At 44.6% G+C, this 23,798-nt stretch overlaps 1 protein-coding gene across 3 annotated transcripts in view; it reads left to right on the forward strand.

Moving 5' to 3' along the window:
• EDA (ectodysplasin A) overlaps nucleotides 1-23,652 on the forward strand; it is a 411,651-nt gene extending 387,999 nt beyond the window's left edge. The window contains exons 3-8 of one of the 3 annotated variants that reach the window (XM_032757112.2): nucleotides 7,139-7,162; nucleotides 12,061-12,240; nucleotides 13,726-13,760; nucleotides 14,691-14,742; nucleotides 17,573-17,703; nucleotides 19,540-23,652. In XM_032757112.2, coding sequence (XP_032613003.1) covers nucleotides 7,139-7,162; nucleotides 12,061-12,240; nucleotides 13,726-13,760; nucleotides 14,691-14,742; nucleotides 17,573-17,703; nucleotides 19,540-19,791 — 674 coding nt within the window. In that variant the 3' untranslated portion in view covers nucleotides 19,792-23,652. The remainder of the gene's footprint in view (nucleotides 1-7,138; nucleotides 7,163-12,060; nucleotides 12,241-13,725; nucleotides 13,761-14,690; nucleotides 14,743-17,572; nucleotides 17,704-19,539) is intronic. The other 2 variants (XM_032757113.2, XM_032757114.1) reach the window with 2 other exon arrangements.
• Nucleotides 23,653-23,798: the final 146 nt, after the last annotated feature.

Below are 23,798 nucleotides of genomic sequence, written 5' to 3' on the forward strand. Positions count from 1 at the left end.
AAAAAAAAAAAAAAAAAAAAAAAAAAAAAAAACAGGGGTTACTATTTTAACTTCAGACAAAACAGCCTTTAAACCAACAACAATTTTAAAAGACAAAGAAGGGCATTACATAATGGTAAATGGTTCAATTCAACAAGAAGACCTAGCTATCCTAAATATATATGTACCCAACACAGGAGTGCCCACATTTATAAAACAAGCTCTGAGAGACCTACAGAGAGACTTAGATAACCATACAGTAATAGTGGGAGACTTCAACACCCCACTGACAGTATTAGACAGATCATTGAGGCAGAAAACTAATATAGATATTTTGGACCTAAACTTGATACTTGACCAAATGGGCCTAACAGACATCTACAGAACTCTTTACCAATTTAAAAAAACCCAGAATATACATTCTTCTTATCTGCACATAGCATATACTCTAAAATTGACCACACAATTGACCATAAAACAATTCTCAGCAAATTAAAAAAAAAAAAACAGAAATCATACCAACCACACTGTCAAACCACAGCACAATAAAAATAGAAATCAATGCCAAGAAGATCACTCAAAACCATACAAATAACCTACTCCTGAATGACTTCTGGGAAAATAATGAAATTAAGCAGAAACCAAGAAATTATCTGAAACTAATGAAAACAAAGATACAACTTACCAGAATCTCTCAGGCACTGCTAAAGCAGTGCTAAGTACCAGATGCCCACATCAAAAAGTTAGAAAGATCTCAGATTAACAACCTAACATCACACTTTGAGGAACTAGAAAAACAAGAGCAAACCAACCCCATACTAGCGGAAGACAAGAAATAACCAAAATCAAAGCTGAACTGAATGTATTTGAGATGTGAAAAAACATACAAAAGATCAATGAAATCATAGTTGGTTTTTTGAAAGAATAAATAAGATAGACCACTAGCTAGAGTAATAAGAAAAGAGAGAAAATCAAAATAAACACAATCAGAAATGACAAAAGGGACATTACCATCAATAAAACAGAAATGCAAAAAAAAAAATCAGAGACTATCACAAACACCTCTATGCACACAAACTAGAAAACCTAGAAGAAACTGATAAATTCCTGGAAACACACAACCTCCCGAGACTAAGCCAGGAAGAAATTGAATCCCTGAACAGACCAATAATGAGCTCCAAAATTGAATCAGTAATAAATAGCCTGCTAAGAAAATAAAAAGCACAGGACCAGGTGGATTCACAGCCAAATTCTACCAGACGTACATAGAAGAGTTGATACCATTCCTACTGAACCTATTCCAAAAAGTTGAGGAGGAGGGGCTTCCCCCTAACTCACTCCGAGGCCAGCATCATCCTGCTACCAAAACTTGGCAGAGACAAAAAAAACTTCAGGCCAATATCCTTGATGAACATAAAAGCAAAAATCCTCAACACAATACTAGCAAACTGAATCTAGCAGCACCTCAAAAAAGCTAAGCCACCACAATCAAGTAGGCTTTATCCCTGGAATGCAAGGTTTGTTCAACGTATGTAAATCAATAAAAATTATTCACCACGTAAACAAAACTAAAAACAACAACTACATAATCATCTCAATAGATGCAGAAAAGGCCTTCAAGAAAATACAGCACCGCTTCATGTTAAAAATCCTCAACAAACTAGGCATTGAAGGAACATACTTTAAAATAATAAGAGCCATTTATGACAAACCCACAGCCAACATCATACTGAATGGGCAAAAGCTGGAAGCATTCTCATTGAGAACCAGAACAAGACAAGGATGCCCTCTCTCACCACTCCCATTCAACACAGTACTGGAACTCCTAGCCAGAGCAATCAAGCAAGAGAAAGAAATAAAAGGCATCCAAATAGGAAGAGAAGAAGTCAAACTATCCCTCTTTGAAGACAATATGATTCTATACCTAGAAAACCCCCATAGTCTCTGCCCAAAACCTCCTTGATCTGATAAACAACTCCAGCAAGTTTCAGGATATAAAATCAATGTATAAAAATTAGTAGCATTCCTATACACCAGCAACATCCAAGCTGAGAGCCAAAGCAAGAATGCAGTCCCATTCACAACAGCCCCAAAATAATAAAATACCTAGGAATACAGCTAAACAAGGGATGAAAGACCTCTACACTGAGAATTACAAGGCACTGCTCAAAGAAATCAGAGATGACACAAACAAATGGAAAAAACATTCCATGTTTATGCATCAGAAGAATCAGTATTGTCAAAATGGCCATAATACCCAAAGAAATTTGCAGATTCAATGCTATTCTTATCAAACTACCAATGACATTCTTCACAAAACTAGAAAAAACTATTTTAAAATTCATATGGAACCAAAAAAGAGCCTGAATAGCCAAGGCAATCCAAAGCAAGTAGAACAAAGCTGGAGGCATCATATTACCTGACTTCAAACTATAAGGCTGCAATACCCAAAACAGTATGGTACAGATCGAACAATGGAACAGAATAGGTAGCCCAGAAATAATGTCACACACCTATGACCATCTGATCTTTGACAAAATTAACAAAAACAAACAATCTAGAAAGGACTTACTATTCAATAAATGGTGCTGGGATAGCTGGCTAGCCATAAGCAGAGATAATTGAAACTGAGCCCCTTCCTTACACCATATACAAAAATTAACTCAAGGTGGATTAAATACTTAAATTTAAAACCCAAAACTATAAAAACCCTTGAGGAAAATCTAGGAAATACCGTTCTAGACATAGACCCTGGAAAAAATTTTATGACAGAGACACAAAAAGCAATTGCAACAAAAACAAAAATTGACAAATGGGACCTAATTAAACTAAAGAGCTCCTGCACAGCAAAACAGCAAAAGAAGCTATCAACAGAGTAAACAGACAACCCAAAGAATGGAGAAAATATTTGCAAACAATGTATCTGACAAAGATATAATATCCAGTACCTATAAGAAACTTAAACAAATACACAAGCAGAAAAACAAGCAACCCCATTAAAGAGTAGGCAAAGGACATAAACAGACACTTTTCAAAAGAAGACATATACATGAGCAATAAGCATATGAAAAAATGTTCAGCATCACTGATTATTAGAGAAATATAAATCAAAACTAAATGAGATACCATCTCACACCAGTCAGAATGGCTATTACTAAAAAATCAAAAAACAAGAGATGCTGGTGAGATTGTGGAGAAAAAGGAACACTTATATACTTCTGGTGGGAGTGTAAATTAGTCCAGCCATTGTGGAAAGCAGTGCGGTGATTCCTCAAAGAACTTAAAGCAGAATTACCATGCAACCCAGCAATCTCATTATTGGGTATATACACAAAAGAATATAAATTGTTCTACCATAAAGACACATGCACATGTATGTTCATGGCAGCACTCTTCACAATAGCAAAGATGTGGAATCAGCCTAGATGACCATCAGTGGTAGACTGGATAAAGAAAATGTACATACATGTCATGGAATACTGTGCAGCACAGTAGACTGGAAAAAGAAAATGTACATACATGTCATGGAATAATATGCAGACATAAAAAAGACTGAGATCATGTTCTTTGCAGCAACATGAATGGAGCTGGAGGCTATAATCTCAAGCAAACTAATGCAGGGACAGAAAACCAAATGCTGCATCTTCTCACTTATAAGTGGGAGCTACACATTGAATACATATGGACACAAAGAGGGGAACAATAGACACCAGGGCCTTCTTGAGAGTGGAGAGTGGGAGGAGGGTGAAGATCAAAAAACTACTTATTGGGTACTATGTTTATTACCTAGGTGATGAAATAATATATACACCAAACCCCTGGGACACACAATTTATCTATAGGACCAACCTGCACATGTACCCCTGAAACTAAAATAAAAGTTTAAGAAATGACTTTGAGCCCTGTTTCTCTTGGTACTCTTCATGTCATGGGCATTTTAGGGAAAAAATATAAACATTTTAGTTAACTCTTTGTCTTATACTGTATGCCAAAATCTATACCAGATTAATTGTAGATTTAAAAATAAAAATGAAACCATAAAAGAACTAGAAAATATATAAAGAGTTACCTATAATATCACATTAGGGAAGGCCTAAGCATGACACTGAAGGCAGTAACCATATAGGAAAAGATTATTAGGTTTAACTACATGTAAGGAAAGCTTTTCACACCCTTTGACCCAACAGCATCATTTCTAATGACACATCCTAAAAAACCTTTGGACAAGTGTATAAAAATGTACATATGTGGGGCCGGGTGTGGTGGCTCACGCCTGTAATCCCAGCACTTTGGGAGGCCGAGGTGGGCAGATCATGAGGTCAGGAGATTGAGACCATACTGGCTAACACAGTGAAACCCCGTCTCTACTAAAAAATACAAAAAATTAGCTGGGCATGGTGGCGGGCACCTGTAGTCCCAGCTACTTGGAAGGCTGAGGCAGGAGAATGGCGTGAACCCGGGAGGCGGAGCTTGCAGTGAGCCGAGATCACACCACTGCACTCCAGCCTGGGCGACAGAGCGAGACTCCGTCTCAAAAAAAAAAAAAAAAAAGTACATCATTGTTTATAAATGTACATACATAAATTGTTTATAAATGTACATATAAATTGTTTGTAAATGTACATTGTTTATAAATGTACATCATTGTTTATAATAGTGAAAAACTGGACCCAATCTAAATATCTATCAAAGATGATTAAATGCTGATGCATCCATATTAAAAATTACAATGTAAAAATGTATTTATTGACATAAAAAAGGTTATCAAATGACATTTTTCATCTGATCCCATTTTGTAAAAATACCTATTTATATACATAGAAGACTTCTAGATGTGCATGAAATGTTAGTAGTGGTTATTTGGGGATACTTTAATAAGCTCTTTTTCCTTTTGCTCCTCTTTTGTATGTATATATGTATGTATGCATGCATTTATGTATGTGTAAGGAGTAGGTATATCTTGTATAAAAATAATAGAAGCTTAGAAAGATTTTAAAATTTCCATTTCTCTCTTTTCACTTGTGGATTTAAGTCAGACCTTCTCCAAGAAGCTATTTGTTCCCCTTAAGTGGCCAGTATAATTCCTGAAGCCACTCCCTCATCTTTTGTATTTCCCTATTCAACTGTAAGTTCTTGAAGATAAGAGTTGTGAGTTGCGTTTCATTATTTACTGCCTTCCATACACATGCTCAGTAAGGACTGGTTGGCTGGTGATGGCCTGATTTCCTCAAAGCCTGCTTTTGAAGTCTGATATAACAGTGCTTACCCTTAACCAGCTGAAATGGTCAAAAACTTGGTCCGGGCTAGCACACCTTTGCAAAGAGGGCAGGGTAGCCATAATGGCTGTCTTCCTACTACTCTCCTAGGCTGTGGTGGCTGGCTGATAGAGCTGAGCCCTTTCTGTGTAAATCTTTCCCCGAACAGCTTTCTTGTTCAAGAAAAAGGCATTTCTCAGGTTGAGTCGCTGCCTCGTATCATTAATGTCTATGTAGTTGTGCTTTCCTCTCGGAACTTCCAAGCACATTTTCAAGAACTCACAACACTGTTAAAAAAAAAAAAAAAAAAAGATTCATAAAGGATGGGTAACAAAGAAAGAAGACAAAGAACTGGGAGGAGAGGAGAGGAGAAGAGAGAAGGAAAAGAGAATTAGATGCATGACCTTAAGTACAGCAGGTTGCTCCAATCTAAAACATCCCCTGGACATAACAATAGCTACTGTTGCACATGAAATTACTTTGCCAGAAAAGTCTACACAGACATTGGTTTTTCAAGGGACCTGTGAAAGCTCTGATGGCCACTCTGGCAGCCCTCCAGGTTAGAGACTTTACTGATCTCTAATAGGGCCTGCTCTTATAGTTAGAGATCATTCCAGGTTTGTTGCAAATATCAAATGAGATGATAAATGGAAATATGTTTTATAAACTATAATATTGAAATGCTTGGTGTTCCTTTTGTAAGCTCTTGAGGGCACTGCCAGTGGTTTAATGTGTAACTGTCTTCATGGCAGTTTGGAACAGATTTTAAATACCTGTATTTAAAGAAAGTCAAATCCGTATACAGAATGAAGAGAATTTATTTCTTAGAAGGGAAAAAAAAATGACTGGGAGTGACCTAAACTGTTTGGGGAGTTGCGGTCACCTAACTATATTAGAAACACCTTGGGTTTTCTAAGTGCCTTCAATTGATTAGAATTATTTTCCTTAGAAGTAATTTCCAATAAAATACTTATGATTTCACTGCCAATGAAATGGTTGACATTTCTTATTTTATTTTATTTTTTATTTTTTATTTTTTTTGAGATGGAGTCTCGCTCTGTCGCCCAGGCTGGAGTGTAGTGGCGTGATCTTGGTTCGCTGCAAGATCCACCTCCCAGATTCACGCCATTCTCCTGGCTCAGCCTGCCAAGTAGCTGGGACTACAGGTGCCCGCCACCATGCCCGGCTAATTTTTTGTGTTTTTAGTAGAGACGAGGTTTCACTGTGTTAGCCAGGATGGTCTTGATCTCCTGACCTTGTGATCCACCCGCCTCAGCCTCCCAAAGTGCTGGGATTACAGGCGTGAGCCACCACCCCTGGCCGACATTTCTTTTAAAGTGTCCATTAACTTATAGTAAATTACAATGGAAATGCATGTGACCCTCACGAGTGTATTATGGTCAAACTTTTAATAAGTAACAAATTAAATCATGATAAGGAAGTGACTAAAAGTTAAACACTGCTGCTCTGCTCTTTCCATGAAAATGACCCTTTGCTCCTTCCAAGTTCAACACGAGACTTCATATCAGATTCTCACCTGAACGCATGACTCTTCAACCTCAGGAGTTGCAGAATTAATGGAATGCCATCCTAAGGTTGTTGAGTTGTGTGTTTCTGGGCATTTCATCTCTATGGAGAAGTACCCATTCCCTCACCCCAAAGACTGAAGTAGAGAGATTTTTCTCCCTAGGGAAGAATCTTCCTTGAAACTTTTGTGGCCTCAAGAGTTGGAAGACAGAATGGGGAGGTTTGATAGTTGGATCCTTGCCAAAAGCCTGACCCTTGGCTGTGAGACTCCCTCAAATTTGCGGTGTCTTGGGGATCCCTCCTGGTGACTATCTTAGAAAATAAACATTTTCTGTTCATCTCCAATGACTTAATTATCTATTTTATTTTTCTTATAGGTCCAGTTAAAAACAAGAAAAAGGGTAAGTTCCTGACTTTATAAAATTGCTGTCTTGTCATATATTTTCTAAAATTAGAAGAAAAAAAATCAAGAGTATGATTTTTGTATTATATTCTTTCAGCATTGTCTGTTATTTTATTCAATCATATGTTATCTTCTTGAGTATTGTAGTTTCTGAAGAACAAGAAATCATTCTTCAGTGATGATTCACCTCTTTCTTTCATTCTTCCTTGTTCTTCTCCCTGCCCTTCTTTTTATCCTTTTTTTTTTTTTTTTTTTTTTTTTTTCGAGACGGAGTTTCACTCTTGTTGCCCAGGCTGGAGTGTAATGATGCAATCTTAGCTCACTGAAACCTCCACCTTTGGGGTTCAAGCAATTCTCTTGCTTCAGCCTCCCGAGTAGCTGGGATTACAGGCACTCACTTTTATCCTTTTTTTCCTCCTTTATCAAATCAGTGATTGGGTATGAATGAAATCCTGAGTCACCATGTAGGAACTAGATACACTACCTATCAACAGATGTCAGTATCCTATTTCTTGGACTTAAAGTTTCCCTGATTTGATTTCCCAAAGAGTCAGGGAAGGTATTTCTTGCTTTGAGGATTCAGTATCATTTTCTCTGTAATGAAAAAGCTATTCTGGAGTAGTACCCTGACCGTTTAGTCTTTTCAAAGCAGCTTCCATTGTGCCGTTGTTGGGTCAGTAAGTCCCCAGTGTACTTGCAATGAAACTGGCCCTAGGGCATGTACAAGTGCTCACTAACTAAAAGAGGAGAATCAATCCTAAGACAGAACAGTCTCCAAAGACAGGGCCAGGCAATATGGTCTACTTCTTAGGACTGAAAGAACCAATTATGAAACTAGTTAAAGCACCTGTTTGTTTCTGGGTTCTGACCTGGGAGGAAGACAGAGTAAAACTAATGATTTTTCATTAAAATGCTTTAAGTGAAATGATGCTGTGTGATAAGATTTATGGAGCTTTATAGAATAGATCGTCAACCCCATACTAGGCCAAAAAGACTGGCTTCAGCTGCAGTCTGCCACTTCTTTGAACACTAGGGTACTCTGGTGCCTTGAGGTATCATAGTCCACATGGAAAAGTTGTGTGCCTGTTGTAAAGAAGCTGAGGAATGGCCTGGCCTCCTGAGGGCCTGAACTGAGCAAGGTTGGAAAACAGCCAGGGAGCTGGAGTCAGTGAGGAAACCTTTCCCTGTGGGGCCTGGGCACTTACCACCGAGATATTCTGTCTTTTAAGAAAGTAGATTTGATTTTCAAACATGTAGTTCTTAACTCTTGTCATATCCCTTTAAAACAGAAATTATAACTCAGATCATTGCCTGGCACTGCTACCTTGTGTACGGGACATTATTGAGAAGACAGTGCACATAGGCCTTAAACATTTACTTTGGCTGAAAGTTATTTAGAAGCCATTTAATATGGATTTCTTTGGACATGGTGAATAGGCACATGCTTGAAGAGGTAAATTGAATTGTTCTCTTAATTTTCACCCTTTAATGGAATTTTCCTCCTTCCACAACTCTCTCACTCACTCATTCACTCACTTTTGGTTATTCTTTCATTTTGGGCTTAGCTAAAAGGTTAAGGAAATACTCCTTTGATGAAGTTTAGCTTTGAAAGGAATGTGTATATTCTTTCATCTAACACTACATAGGGTATGTTTCTAAGTACAAACGTCTCTGGGCTTTTATATCATGAGGTGTTCTGTTAAAGTAAGGAAATCCAGAGAAGGGAGTCAATCCTCTGAAGTTACCCTCTTGCTCCAGGGGTCATTTTGTACATTCTCTTCTCTGGGCCCAACTTTGTGTAAGTATGCAAGTGTGAGAAGCACACTTGCCTAACCCTTGTTGCAGAGAAGCAGAGGACCAGCTGCAGAACTGGAACAAAGCAGTTTTTTTTTTTTTCTCAAATGCCTTCTAACATTTTCATAAGTGAACTTTCTCTGTTTTCACTGCAACCATTAGTTTCTTGGACTGGAGGAGTTTCTGGCTCTAATTCTTTCAAAATTACATTAGCAATTACAGGAGACTCACATTCTTGAAGCTGAAGTTTGTGCTACCCACAGAACACCCTCTAGCTTGAAAATCACTATTAGGCTCGGAAATCTTGGGACACAGGACAGCCTAATATGCACCAACTTCTGTGTCTATGCCATCTAGAAAATAAGGAGGGAGAAGCAAACCTTACAACCAGGCTAAGGAAGCTTCCTGACTGCAAGGGGTAAGTCACCCCTCCTTATAGAAACTCAGTCTCATGAGGAAACAGAGAAATCATTGAGGCCAAGCTCCTTGTTTCACAGATGTAGAAAGGAAAGGATTTGCCCAAAGTGTGTCTGTGGCAGAGCTGGGGCTTACATCCTTATCTCCTGAGTACAGATTCTGTGTTCTTTCCACCACACTAGCTGGAATTGAAACTTGGGCTCTGAATAAGCCTGATTTGGAAGCTGCCCAAATCTGAAGGGAGATGGTTTTCCTGTTCAGCGTCTTGAAATTGGCTAGATCTAGAAACGGGGCAGATCCAATCTTTTGCTGCTAAGTGCAGAGAAACCTCTAAAGCTCATGCCTCTAGGTCTTTAAGGCTACAGGGACTCTTCTGGGAGAGATGTTCTCTGGACCTTCCTTTCCTTCCTTTCTGAGCAAGAGACCCCATGATGACCCCATGGTTTCATTCCAAATGCAGATGTGGTTAGATATAGACAACTGGCCTCTTGAGTGGCATTGCCATGAGGATTTGGTTTCTTGGCCATGAGGCATTGTTCTTAAAGGAGGACCTGATAAATCAGGACAAGATTCTCCTGCCTAAGGGTCTGGGGAGCAAGAAGTCAGAGTCAGTAAGAAGGTTTTTAGTGAGACTAGAGAAGGTTGTAGTTAAAACTAAGAAACTACCTCAGGTGAAGACATTGCGATGAAGTCTGGAAACAGGCTTCCATTCCTGAAACTTTCCATAAAATTGTGAGAAGGTGGTGAAGGAAGGAAGAAGACCTGTGCCTACATGTAGTCTTTGAGTGGAGCTGCACAGAGCAGAGGAAGTCAACAGGAGGAGCTGGAGGTTTTGGTTCAAGACCACAGTTATGACTCATTTAAGATAACTACGTCCTGGTGGGAATGTTGAAAGGACTGGAATATGAAATAGGAGGGTCGAGATTGTTCCAGAAGGATAGCAAGGAGGAAAGGGGGAAGAGTTGGTGGGCATGATTAATAATACATTTGAGAATAGGACTTCTGAGGAAAGACTTTGGGAAGCTGGATTATTTAACCTGTAGAAATAGGGGTTGGAGGCCGGGCGCGGTGGCTCACGCTTGTAATCCCAGCACTTTGGGAGGCCGAGGCGGGCGGATCACGAGGTCAGGAGATCGAGACCACGGTGAAACCCCGTCTCTACTAAAAATACAAAAAATTAGCCGGGCGTGGTGGCGGGCGCCTGTAGTCCCAGCTACTCAGAGAGGCTGAGGCAGGAGAATGGCGTGAACCCAGGAGGCGGAGCTTGCAGTGAGCCGAGATTGCGCCACTGCACTCCAGCCTGGGCGACACAGCGAGACTCCGTCTCAAAAAAAAAAAAAAAAAAGAAATAGGGGTTGGTGGGTAACTTAATTTCTTTTCATATATAAGGATTATTATGTATATGTATATTCTTTGTCTACACAAATAGAATAAAAGCTTAAACTGCCACAAGAGGGACGTCAGTTAATATACCAGAGAACTTCCTAACAGTGAGCAGTGAGGGGCAATAAACATTGGAACATGTTACTATGCAGTTTGCAGAATTTCCTTTCCCAGAGATCTTTTAAAATAGAGTTTACAGAGGTCAGCTGAGAAAGTGAAACCTGCTGCCTCCTCCTCAGCTCTCTCTACTCTCTGTCTCTGCTTCTTTCCTGTTTCTCAATATCTCTCTCTCTCCCTCCTCCTCTTTTCGTGCCCCTCTTCCTCCTTCTCCATTCCCCCATCTCCAAAACTCCTTCCCATTCCTCATTCCCAACTAGCACTGTCCCCATCCCAACCCCCATTTCCTGTACATCCTGACTCCCGGAGGAACCTTCCTGGAGCTGATACTGTTTCTAAGGCCAGGCTGTACGGCTTCCTCTTGTTATCGACATCAAGTCCACCAAACTAGGCAGTAAACATAAAAGCTCCACATTCTTCAACAATAGCCCAAATCTAAAAAGAACCACAAAGTGATCCATAGGTCTAATCACTTGGTAGTTCTCATCCTTTGGACTCGGCTGAAATGTAACCTCCTTTTTGAAACCTTCTCTGACCTCTTCAGCATTTGGTCCCTACCCACTAAGGTAGCACTTCTACTATCCCATGGCTGTGTCTGTTTCCCCACAGACACCAACTGATCTCCTGGAGGGCCACTTATTTCTGTATGCTCAAACCTGGCTTTGTAAATGCATATTCACAAAAGGAAGTGGGGGGAGGGGAGAGAAAGCACAAGACAGACGGAGACAGGGAGACAGAGATGTGTGATAAAGGTATCCAACTCTTTAGCAGGGCCTCCCAGAGAGCTGACTTTGTGTCCTCAGAAGTCTGTAGAACTCCTGACAGTACACTCATCACAGAAAAGAACTACAAATGTAACACTGAGGCCAGGCACGGTGGCTCACGCCTGTAATCCCAGCATTTTGGGAGGCCGAGGAGGGCAGATCACCCGAAGTCAGGAGTTTGAGACCAGCCTGGCCAACATGGTGAAACCCCATCTCTACTAAAAATACAAAAATTAGCCGGACGCGGTGGCACGCGCCTGTAATCCCAGTTACTCCGGAGGCTAAGGCAGGAGAATCGCTTGAACCTGGGAGGTGGAGGTTGCAGTGAGCCAAGATTGCGCCACTGAACTCCAGCCTGGGCAACAGAGCAGGACTCCGTCTCAAAAAAAAAAAAAAAGTAACACTGAATCCTATTTTTCAGGAAAGAAAGCAGGACCTCCTGGACCCAATGGCCCTCCAGGACCCCCAGGACCTCCAGGACCCCAGGGACCCCCAGGAATTCCAGGGATTCCTGGAATTCCCGGAACAACTGTTATGGGACCACCTGGTCCTCCAGGTCCTCCTGGTCCTCAAGGACTCCCTGGCCTCCAGGGACCTTCTGGTGAGTTCCCCTGTCTCTCCACCCCACCAGATGCCTTACAAGTACTTTAGGAGAGCAGGAGTGGGTGATCATGAGAGCAGTTTCAAACGGTGGAGATGGGGGTTGGTGTGCAATAAGGGATGCAGATCTCCTAGCCCAGTGTAAAACTAGGAATTGGACAAGCCAGTAGGGCCTGGCCTGCTCTAGCTTCTTATATCTACCAACCTGTCAAGGACAGGCAACCTGTTCTTGCCCCATCTCAACCCTTCTGTTACAAGCCCTCCCTGACACTTGGCCTCCCTGTAAAACTCATATGAGCTCATATGACCAGTAAAACTCATATGAGCCAGAGACAGAGGCCCTGGTGGTTCACTGGAGTTCCAGTGGGGAATAGATTTAATCTTCTCTGATTCCCAGCATCTAGCTCCACATGCTGATGTTTGCATAGAAACAGGCTATGGAGTAGAAAGTTGAGGACTGAACAAAATGACAAGCCCTAGGATAGTTTCATCTTATGAAGTCTGAAGTGCTTTTCCCATAGCAAGTAGTCACTAATGGTCAAGAAGTTAGAAACTGAAGACTCACTCAGGCTGTGGATGAAGCAAACCCAGGCACCAAGGCTGTCCTGTCCAGGAACCAAGTGCTTCTTGCACTAGATCCTTACCCTACCACACTTGCCATTCAAATGTCATTTCATCCCTTTGCATCTTTCTCCTTAAGCCCTGAAGGGCATCCGAAAGGTATGACTGCAGATCCAAACCTGCCTAATTGGAGTTGACAAGAGTCAGACTGCCTGGGCTAATGTCAGTTGTTATTTCTTTCTCCTGCTCCTCACTCCCCTGCCCTGTACCTTGGGGCTTTAAAGAAATGGACCCTTACAGCTGATTTCTCCAGGGGCAAGAATTCTGCAGCAGGATTCAGATTCTTTAACTTGTACTTCACACAGGGCTAAGCAGTGTTACCATGGCCACAAGAGATGGAGTTAGGAATTTTTTTTTCATCCAATCATTCCTTAAATATTGAGCACTTTCTGTATACAAAGAGATATATTGATACATGGTCCTTTTCTTATAGAGTTTATCTCCTAGAGGAAGAGAGAGCAAAGAAACAAGATATTTACAAATAGCAGTGGGCTCCATGAAGAAAATTAATAGAAAGGGAGCAAAAGGCTAGAGAAGCCAATGCCATTGCCTCAGGGTCACACAGTGACGGGAATGCCCTCTCATTGTTCTCCATGGCTGCCCGGTGGGGCTTGCCTTGGGCTAATATTGGCCAGAGGCAATACTCAGAAGTTTCCCTGCTGGGTGCTGGGCCCACTGAAGATGAAGGTCGGGGCAGGAAACAGAAGGGGTGCACTCTGACTCTTCCTCCAACTCTAAGCCCTGGAGAATAAAGCTCAGACAGGGCTGGCTGCAGGGAGCACGGCTCACCACCACTAGCTGCTCAGGTGAGGGGAAAAGGAAGTCAGAAGATCATGCCCTCTGATTGTCCTGTCCTGTTTTGCAGGTGCTGCTGATAAAGCTGAAACTCGAGATAACCAGGTTGGCTGGGGATTGCTCTCTTCTTGGGTAGGAGGGAAAGCCACAGGCTAGAGCCACCTTTAAATTAGCTTCTTATTAGATTTCCTGAGGCTTTATTTCATGAGAACACCCTGGAGATTCTGAGGGTTTTCACTCACAGCCCCCTCCCATCTCCAGGAATAGAAAAGCTTTGCCCCAGGGCATGTTTTTAGCTAAGGAAAGGGTGTCTTGCCAGGATCATTTTTCCTCATTCCACAGGAGACCCCAGGGTCACCATAGCCAGGCCCAGTAGTCAGCTGAAATAAGCTGCCAGTCAGACCTATTCACCTGAGCCTCCAACTCCCCAGACACCGCAGACACCTTGTCGGCTCTCAGACCACCTGGGATCCGGAGCTGAAGAGTTGAAGAGTATGTCCTTGAAAAACAGCCAACCAGCTCCAGGCCCAGCCTAGCCTGGGCGTCTGCCTTAATGGCCTAAAGAGCTCCTCCCAGTCTTTGAGCTTCCTAATCTGTCTCTATTGGCAGGTTCTGCTGCCTTGCCTTGTCTCATCTCAGCCTCCCTCGCTACAGCTGTGTGGCCACAGTGATAAATCTACACAGCTGCGAAGTGCTTGACGGCTTGCAGGGCAATTTTATATCCATCACCTCATTTGATCTTCAGACATCCCTGTGAGAGAGGCCAGACATTCTTATAATCCCCATTTTACAGTTAGGGAAATGAGGCTCAGAGGCATTACATTTGGTTGAGGTCACATAGCTAGGAAGCGGTAGAGCTACAAAACCATATTACCCTCTAGTAGAAATGTAGTCAGTAACATCCCAAGACAGGGGAGAGGGATCAGAATTGGATTGCAATAGAAGACTAGAAACCAGGACGGAAACATGGGACCGGTGGCTGAGCAAGCAGCCATTACTCATAGTGACTACTCTCTATCCTTCTCATCCTGCCAGCCAGCTGTGGTGCATCTACAGGGCCAAGGGTCAGCAATTCAAGTCAAGAATGGTAAGAATCAAAATAGGCTCTCTTCCAAAGAGGAGCTTCTCCCCTGCCTCCTCCCCAGCCTCCAAATAATCACCCAGCCTAGTTCCTCCCAGGCCCCTGAGGTACCCTTGGCCTACGGAGTCATTCTTTGCTCCACCATGCCCTCTACTGGCTGTCCTGAGCAATTGCTGGCATCAAGACCAGTTGCTACACCCAAATTGCTTTAGAATCCCTGATGACGGAGCTGAAAGGGACTTGAGACATCATCTAGCCCAGGCATTCTCAGGGGATGGAGGTTATATCAGAGCCACCATGGAGATATGTGTAGTTAGATTAATATTTTCACAATACAAATTATAGAAAATACAACTATGTAAAATTAAATTCTTTTTGTCTGATGGATCTACACAGATGGGCAGACAGGCTGCATCTCTCAGGGAAGGTGGGGCATGTTAGAATCTCCAGGGAATTTAAGATGCTAGTGTCTATCAGAAAGGAGAACGTGTTTAATGGGGTTAAGAAACACTGATTTGTTGTAATCCCTGCATTTAAAAGATGGGGAAACAGAGTCCCAGAGAGATTGGATAATACCATAATAAATCATGCTGCTTCATATTTGTACAATACTTTAGAGTTCTCAGCATCCTTTCTTTGTCTTTAATTTCATTCAATCCTCACAACCACCCTATGAGGTAGGTATGAGCTCCTTTTTACAAAGACAGAAAGTGAAGTTCAGAGAGGTTAATTAACTTTCCCAATATTTCTTAGTCAAGTTAGTTTAGGAGCCAGGATTCAAAACTACATCTTTCTGACTCTTTCCTCTCCCCTATGCTACTTCAGTGATATGTAGGTACACTCCACTGAATGATTAGGTTCATTTTCTTCCCCCAAAGAGACATGAACATTCATGAAAGAACAGCACTTTAGAATAATGTCCAGTCCCCAGAGTGCACAAAGCCTAAAAAGCGTGAACCCCCAGGAGCCTTGGGAAGCAGCAAGCTAGCCAAGACGCCAGATGCTTACAGAGCTTGGGGTGGAAGGGAGAGGTTGTGAGTACAGAAACGGTAAAGGAAGGTTAAAAAAAAACAGCTACATTGGGACAGTTTCTAAGAACTCAGTCAGTCCTGAACTGGCTGTGCTGAGTTTCCTTAATGACTGTATTTAGCTACTTCCCTGACTGCCACCTCCATGTCTGACTTAGTAGCCTCAGAAGTGTAAATAGGAACACAATGGCACCAAAACCCAATTGGTCCTGCTGGGGACCCCAAGGCCCTGAGTGGACCATGATCCCCACCTCTCCAGGGAGGCCAGAGACAGGCCAAAATAGATTTGTTTGGGTATCTAGACGGATAGTGTTTATTCTGTGCCAGCAGCCACTGATTTTGCTCCCACTGCCACATGATAAGATTGTTTCCAGCCCCTCTGGGCCAATCCTCAGAGGTGGTCTGTGCTGACCTTTAGTATTACCAGAAGTGATGGGGGTGGGGTGCAGAGGCCGAGGCTGGTGGATCACTTGAGGCCAAAAGTTTGAGACCAGCCTGGCCAACATGGTGAAACCCCATCTCCACAAAAAAAATACAAAAATTAGCTGGGCATAGTGGCACACACCTGTAATCCCAGCTGCTTGGGAGGCTGAGGCAGTAGAATCACTTGAACCTGGGAGGTGGAGGTTGCAGTGAGCCAAGATCACACCACTGCACTCCAGCCTTGGTGACAGAGTGAGTGACAGTCCATCTCAAAAAAAAAAGAAGAAGAAGTGATGGGGTCAGGGGTTGGAGGACGTCATGGAGAGTGGTCTATTGATGGGACAGAGCCAGGGCAGCTCCTAGCCCATCTACTTACCACCTCAAGGAAAGATGGTCACCTTTTCCAGAAAGCCTGTTTCCTCATCCCTCAGAGAGGCAGGCCTGCTGAAACTGGCCAAAGATGGACTTATAAAATATAATTTCTTGGGTGCAGGATGGATGGCTTAGAGGGGAAAAGGCTGCCTGGGCTTGGATGTCCTCCTCTTATGGTGGGAAGGAACATTCCTCTTTCTGCAGGATGGAAAGAGAAGGTTTTCCTCCACCCTCACACACTGGCTTCCGCTGTCCAAAGGAGTGTGACTGCCCCCTCCACCCCTGCCTGGGGTGGGGCGGAGACAGATGCTTTGCCAAAGGTGCCTCGGCTCCTATCCTCCCAGCTGGCTCTATTGCAGCCTTCCAGTCTATCCTTCACTCTCATAAGGATCCCTCTCACCTATGGGGCCCTGGTACTAGTGGTCAGTAGCCCCAGTTGCCATGGAGTCTGAATCATCTCTAATCCCTAAGGTTCTCCAGTGGTTTCCTCCCAGGGAGGCTTTCCAGAAAGCTGTGGGTGTGGACGAACCATAAAAAAGAATCTCTTAAGGAGAAAGAGAAAACCCATGAACCTATGAGACAAGAGAGGGATTCAGGAGCTCTGGCTGGGAAAGTAAAACTGAATAATAAGACCTAGCCTGCCACTCAGTGTCTGAATTTTGCCTGTGCAGGCCCCATAACAACAAAGAAAATAGGGCAGCATGCCCACTCTGATCCTCCACCAGCAAATTCCAGCTAGAAGGTATTGGTTAAAGACCCTTCCAGATGCAAGAGTCAAGAAAGGAAGGATAAAGACAGACAGGCAGAGCCCATGAGCCCTGAAGCAGGCCGGGCAGCTGCTTTACAAACAGAACAGCTTCTCTGCTTTCAAATGCTCTTCTTAAAGTTTGGCCTTCTAGGCTACCCTGGTTGCACTGGGATAGGGGTGGGGGTTGTGAACTCCTTGGTATTTATTTTCTGTTGCCTCGATTATTCTGACATGTACTGAGTGACTGCCCTTCTCTCATACCGAGATCTTTCAGGTGGAGTGCTCAATGACTGGTCTCGCATCACTATGAACCCCAAGGTGTTTAAGCTACATCCCCGCAGCGGGGAGCTGGAGGTACTGGTGGACGGCACCTACTTCATCTATAGTCAGGTAGAAGTGAGTACGGTCTTAGGCCTAACTCTTCTTATATCCAGAATGCAGATCCGGTGCAGGCCACATAGGGGCACTGTGGAGCCAGCCAAGACCATCCAATGGCTAACTTCCTGCTTTGGGTGAGGGGGTGGGAGGACCGCACTGGGAGGGAGTTGAAAGGAGGAAAGAGAGAGGGGGCCAGCTTCTTTTGTTTTGTTTTGTTTTGTTTTTCCCCAGCCAAATATTATTGAAAAACTGTGAAAAAGGCCCCTCCCACACCCTGCCATCTGATTCCCTCCTGCAGGGCCTCAGGCCCCTGTTTACCCTCTGAGCTGTTTGGCTGCACTGCCAAACTTGAACTTGGTCTCAGTATATTCTTTGAAAGTCAGTTCCAGGGTTACTGAGAACCCTTCCCCTCAACACTGCTGGCTCGGACGTTATAATGAATAGTGCTCCTGCAGACTTTCTTTCCACCTCAAAAAGATTTCTGACTGTCTTTCCTTCCTCTTTCTTCTATTTGTTTCCCTATCTTTCTGTTCCTCTATTCTTGCCTCCTTCCTGCTGTCATTCTTCCAGCCCTTTCTCCCTCTGCTTTTGTCCTCTTCCTGCCCTGGGCCCGCTCCCCAAGTCCACCAGTGTCCATCTACTTCCATTCCCCCATTGTTTGCCTCCACGGGGGTGGCTCCTTGGAGATAAAGGACGATGAGCCATGAGGTTGGGATTTTTGTGGGGGTGGGCAGCAAGCAGGCAGGTGGACAGAAGGACTATGGAGCCAACAGATGGGTGTCACATGAGAGCGGCCAGAGAAGGCGGACTAACGAGCATCTACTAGGCACACTGAGCACCCCAGTGTAGCTTGGGTCCTGACCCATATATGGCACCCAAATATGCTGTTCCCACCTGAAGAGCTGATAGAGGGAGTGACCGTTCATAAAATGATTTACGGTGATATCTGAGAGTCCCAACACCCATGGGGCACATGGGCATAACCCTGATGTCCTATGAGCCAAGCTCCACATGGTGGGGGCGGGTGGCAGATCAAAACTTGGTGTGAGGTATGATGGATAAGGGTAGTGAAGGATGGAAAAATTAATTTTCTGAGCCTAGGAGAGAATTGAGAGTGGCCCATGCAAGCCGGGAAAATCCCCATGACATTAGGCCACTGAGCATAAGTTAGTGCTTCCTTCTGGCCACAAAGTTAGGGGCCTGGGCTTTTCCAAATTCTTTGTCTTGTTTGCGGTAGCTAGCTCTCCATCTCTCTGGATCTGTTTCCTCAATCATCAAATGGGAGGCCCAAGGGGCACTGTGAATCAGTGAGGGGAGTCCAGGCACAGGGGAGGGGTGGTGCAAGCTGAATAAGCTTCTGTTAAGGAGCTGAAGAAATCGCCAGTTGTTACATGCCCTCTCTCGGGAATCAGTGACTTCTAAGTTTCTCCACAAATAGTCTGTGGGGCTCAAGAATGGAAGTCAGTTTGTGTCTACGGCACTGTGTGCACACCTGCTATGTTCAGAGCACTCTGCTTCATGTCAGGGCTGGGGCAGGGGTGGGCGGGGGAACGGGGACACGGTGAAGCTGCAAATACGGCATGGTTCTTAGCCTCACAGAGTTGACGACAGGTGTGCTGTTGTAAGAAAGGTTTGCTCAGCCAGCTGAGCCCCATGGACTAGGGGAAGGACAATGCATCAGCCTGTCACCCTGCCTTTCCTGTTGGCCAGCTAGCACGCCTTCACATGGGACTGCCCCATCCATGGGGTATACTGACAGTTCATCTGTGAAGGTTCTGTCAGTTCACCACAGGGAGGGCCCCCCACTCTCTCTTTCCTCTCTTCCCCAATCCCTTCTTGTTGCCTCTCACTCAGGTATACTACATCAACTTCACTGACTTTGCCAGCTATGAGGTGGTGGTAGATGAGAAGCCCTTCCTGCAGTGCACACGCAGCATCGAGACGGGCAAGACCAACTACAACACTTGCTATACTGCAGGCGTCTGCCTCCTCAAGGCCCGGCAGAAGATCGCCGTCAAGATGGTGCACGCTGACATCTCCATCAACATGAGCAAGCACACCACATTCTTTGGGGCCATCAGGCTGGGTGAAGCCCCTGCATCCTAGATTCCCCCCATTTTGCCTCTGTCCGTGCCCCTTCCCTGGGTTTGGGAGCCAGGACTCCCAGAACCTCTAAGTGCTGCTGTGGAGTGAGGTGTATTGGTGTTGCAGCCGCAGAAAGAAATGCCCCAGTGTTATTTATTCCCCAGTGACTCCAGGGTGACAAGGCCTGCTTGACTTTCCAGAATGACCTTGAGTTAACAGGAGCCCCAGGGTTTACATGAAGCAAAACCTTCTTTGGTTCCATGTTGACTGGCTTATGGCATGACTCTTCAACCCCGAGGTCCCTGTTGTCAGATCTATTGTTTGTTGCACTAAAATGAGGATCCAGGGCAGCAGGCCAGAGAAAGCAAAGGTGCACTCCAGACTCTGGGGGTGGACATCTGACCCCAAGGGGGCTGCTGCTTCTCTCTTGGGTGGGGTAGTGGCTGGGGCGGAGTGGGAAGGGAGCATTGCAGCCTAAGAAGAAGGCCAGAGAGGGAAAAGGCAGGTGCTTTTGGCAGAGACCATGAGAGAAACCTGCCAAGGAGCATCCTTGGCAGTGGGAATGTTCTTTCTGCTCTATACTGTGGCCTGCAGGAGGGTCAGAGTGCTCTTCCCACTCCGGCTGACAGCCACACCGTGTCAGCTTGCTGGGCTTTGGGAAGTTTGCTGTGCTTTGGAACAATCACAGGGAATGGCCACAAATCTGCCCACATAAGACCCTGAATCCGTACTTGGGTCACATGTCTCTCATTTTATTTACAGCTGTGCTCCACACTCAGAAAATTCCCTGGGGTCACCTTCTAGTTGCCCCCATTCCCAGCCTGACTAGAACTCCTGTCTTCTTTCTCCACAGAGCCTACCTCTGTCTGAGACAGGTGCCTAACCTGGGACCTGTGGTCATGTGAGTCTGGGATACTCTTTAGCTTACCTGGGCACAAACAGAATTTTCCATTTATTAAGCAGTACAAATGTTTTTCATCCATTCCTAATCGAATTCTGTCTGGGGACAAAGGGTTGGACTGGATGACCTCCAGAAGTCCCTTCAATTTCTAGTACCTGTGACTCTTAGCAGGTGGCTCTCACCACAGCCTTCTAAATTCCCAAATCCTAGACTGCTCCTGGGCATTAGCAAGGCAGAGCCTTTTTACCTGGCCTAGAAAGGGCAAGGGGTGAGGATAGGACAGAGGGATTTTGTTCAAGTTTGCTACAATCCAAGTGGACATTAGGCCAGGCCTTACCTGAAAGGCCATCAGCTGATGCCGTACTAACCCAGTCTTTCTTCACTCTGGCTTCAAAAAGCCACAGCAGAGCATTGTCACTGCAAATGCTCATGCTGCTCCCCTAAAGCCAGGCTCAGGAGAAGCCAGTGTCTAGGCACTGAGCAGGGATCTGTCCCCTAGTTCAGGTCCAAATTCACCTTCCCCTAAACCCCAAGCTTCCCACCAGATCATATGGTAGGACCCTCGAGAGCCTTACTTCAAAGTGCCTGGGCTCAGCCTGGCTTCTGGGTGCTAGGTCCAGCCCAAACCTGGGAAGGCCAGCCTTGTACAGTCTGCTCCTCTTGTTCCTGAAATGTGTTTCCTTTTCAGGAGATGGGGAATAATTTCCTTCAGGCAGCTGAAATTCACCAAGAACAGCGGGTACTTATTTCTCAGCTGTGCCTTCCCTTTCTAAGCAACCACACTGCTTGGCCCTTCAAGGGTCAGGGTGAGAGGTGATGGGCTAGGCCTCCGTTGTCTGGTTGCTAATGACAGCCTTGCAACCCAAGGTGAGGTGAACTCCAGGCATGTGTCTGGACCTAACTCCTATAAAGTGCCTTGGACAGTCCGCAGTTGTAGCAGAAACCAACAAGAACCTCTCCTTCATGTTTGGAAAATAATTTCTCTTTTATTATCTCCTTTGAAGAAGGCAAGGCTGATAATATGACAAACATCATTGTTTAGATGAGGCTCAGAGAGGTAGCACTCTCAGAGTGTTTTGACCAGTTTAAGCCGCAGACCTGGAGCTTCAGCCGGGTCTGACTCCAAAGCTGTTCCATTACACCACAGCATTGTGTAGAATTTGAGGTCTAGAGAGAACCAATAAAAGTGGTAATTTGGAACTGAAATCCTTGAGGGTTCTAGGGAGAAACTCAGAGATGCCTGATTTCATTCCTTGATGGTAATACCTGTCCTCTTGGCTGCCAGGGGCTCCGTGGCAAAAAGAGTCAGACATTTCTTTGGGAAACAGCCAACAGCCTTAGAGCTCTTGTGTTCAGAACAATCTTCCTGGCACCATGTTGAAGCAGCAGGCCTCTGGAACCCACAGAACTGGTAGCCTTTATGTTCTTTCACCCATCCTAGGAACCAGCCAACCATCATGTGTGGAGCCCCTACTGTGGGCAAGGTCCTCCTTTCATTACCCTACAGACAGCTTACAGGAGCCAGCCTGCTTCCCACAACTACTAGTGTGATTCCTTATCTCTTTCCACCATACCTTAGAGACTTTGATACTACCAGGGCCTCTCAGGCATGGAGGGAATACCTGAAAGAGAGGACTGGTTCTGAGGCCAGAAAGGTGTGAGGAGAGAGGAGGAAAAGTCTTCCTAATTGTGCCCCTAAAGAGCATCCTGATACAATTCTATTCTCCAGACATGGAGGGGATGACAAAGGAAATAGGATCTCCACTGGACCCTTGATTCGTTCTGAACCCTCCAAAGGAACTCTAGAGGGCGAGGGATGATGAGGGAAATAATAGGTAGCTGGGGAGCCCTATTGCTGCTAAGTCATTGGCAAAGTGACAAAGCAATTTACTGATGAGAGAATGTGGAAATAGATGTGCAGTTTGGAACTATGCTGGTGTGAGTTTGCCAGAGGACCAATGCTAGCATGGAGAATGGGACAAGGACATTTGTGGGCAAGCAGATGACAGAGGTTTGAAGGAGAATTGCATGGCAGGAGTCTCTGCCAGCTACTTGGGCTTCAACAGCCAAGCTGGCACAAAAGACAGCTGGCGGAGGCTGCTCGGCTACTGGTTACCTGGAGAAGTAGTATTTGCCTATTTCCCCCTTCATCCATCCTGAGCCAAATTTCTTTTGCTGAACAGGAAAGAGCTAGGAACCCTGGAGGTAAACAAAGACTTTGATCCATGTATGAGTGTGTGTGTTTATGTAACTTCCTGTGGATGCAAATAGATTCAGAGAAATTTAGAGCTAAAAAGGCCCTTAGAGGGAATCTAGCCCAACCTACATTCCACCCTGTTACTTATGTAGAAACTGAGGCCCAGAGAGGGAAGGTGACCTGCCCCAAGTGGTGAGCAAGCATCAACCTCCAGATTCAGCAGAGTGAGGGGGTAAAGCAGTTCCTGTCCCACATGGCCATCTTCTTTCTTCTACCCACAAACTCCAGGCTGGAAGTACTTGGCCCCCTTCAGGAGCCTGGCCAGGCAGGGAGAGAGTAGCTGCAGCCTTCATCAGAACTCTTCCTCCTCCCAAGGCATTCTCCCAGCTCTAGCCTCTAGACTGGAAAGCACAAGACTGGCCCAGTACCAGCAAGTCCTTAGGCTACTGTAATGCTGCCTCAGGACCCATCCCTGCCTGGAGGCTGCTCTAGGCCCTGTGAGCACAAAGAAGAAAGCTGATTTTTGTCTTTTAATCCATTTCAGGACTCTTTCCAGGAGGGCTCGGGGTGTGTCATTTCTGTATTCCTCCAGCTGGGATTGGGGGGTGGGCTTTGTTGTGAGAATGGCCTGGAGCAGGCCCAATGCTGCTTTTGGGGGTCAGCATCCAGTGTGAGATACTGTGTATATAAACTATATATAATGTATATAAACTGGGATGTAAGTTTGTGTAAATTAATGGTTTATTCTTTGCAAATAAAGCGCTTTCCCCATCTGTTCTTGAAATCGGCGTGAGTACTTCCTACATGTTAGGTGCTTCTTTGCAAATGACGCCACATATGAGCTAGGGGAAGGACCAAGGCACTCATTTCAGAGGCAGCAACAGAAGGAAGATGGTCTGAATTTCCTGTTGGAATATCCCACATCCTCTC

The sequence above is a fragment of the Hylobates moloch genome, unplaced genomic scaffold (assembly GCF_009828535.3).
Source record: "Hylobates moloch isolate HMO894 unplaced genomic scaffold, HMol_V3 SCAFFOLD_7, whole genome shotgun sequence".
In the NCBI taxonomy this organism is placed as follows: Eukaryota; Metazoa; Chordata; class Mammalia; order Primates; family Hylobatidae; genus Hylobates; species Hylobates moloch.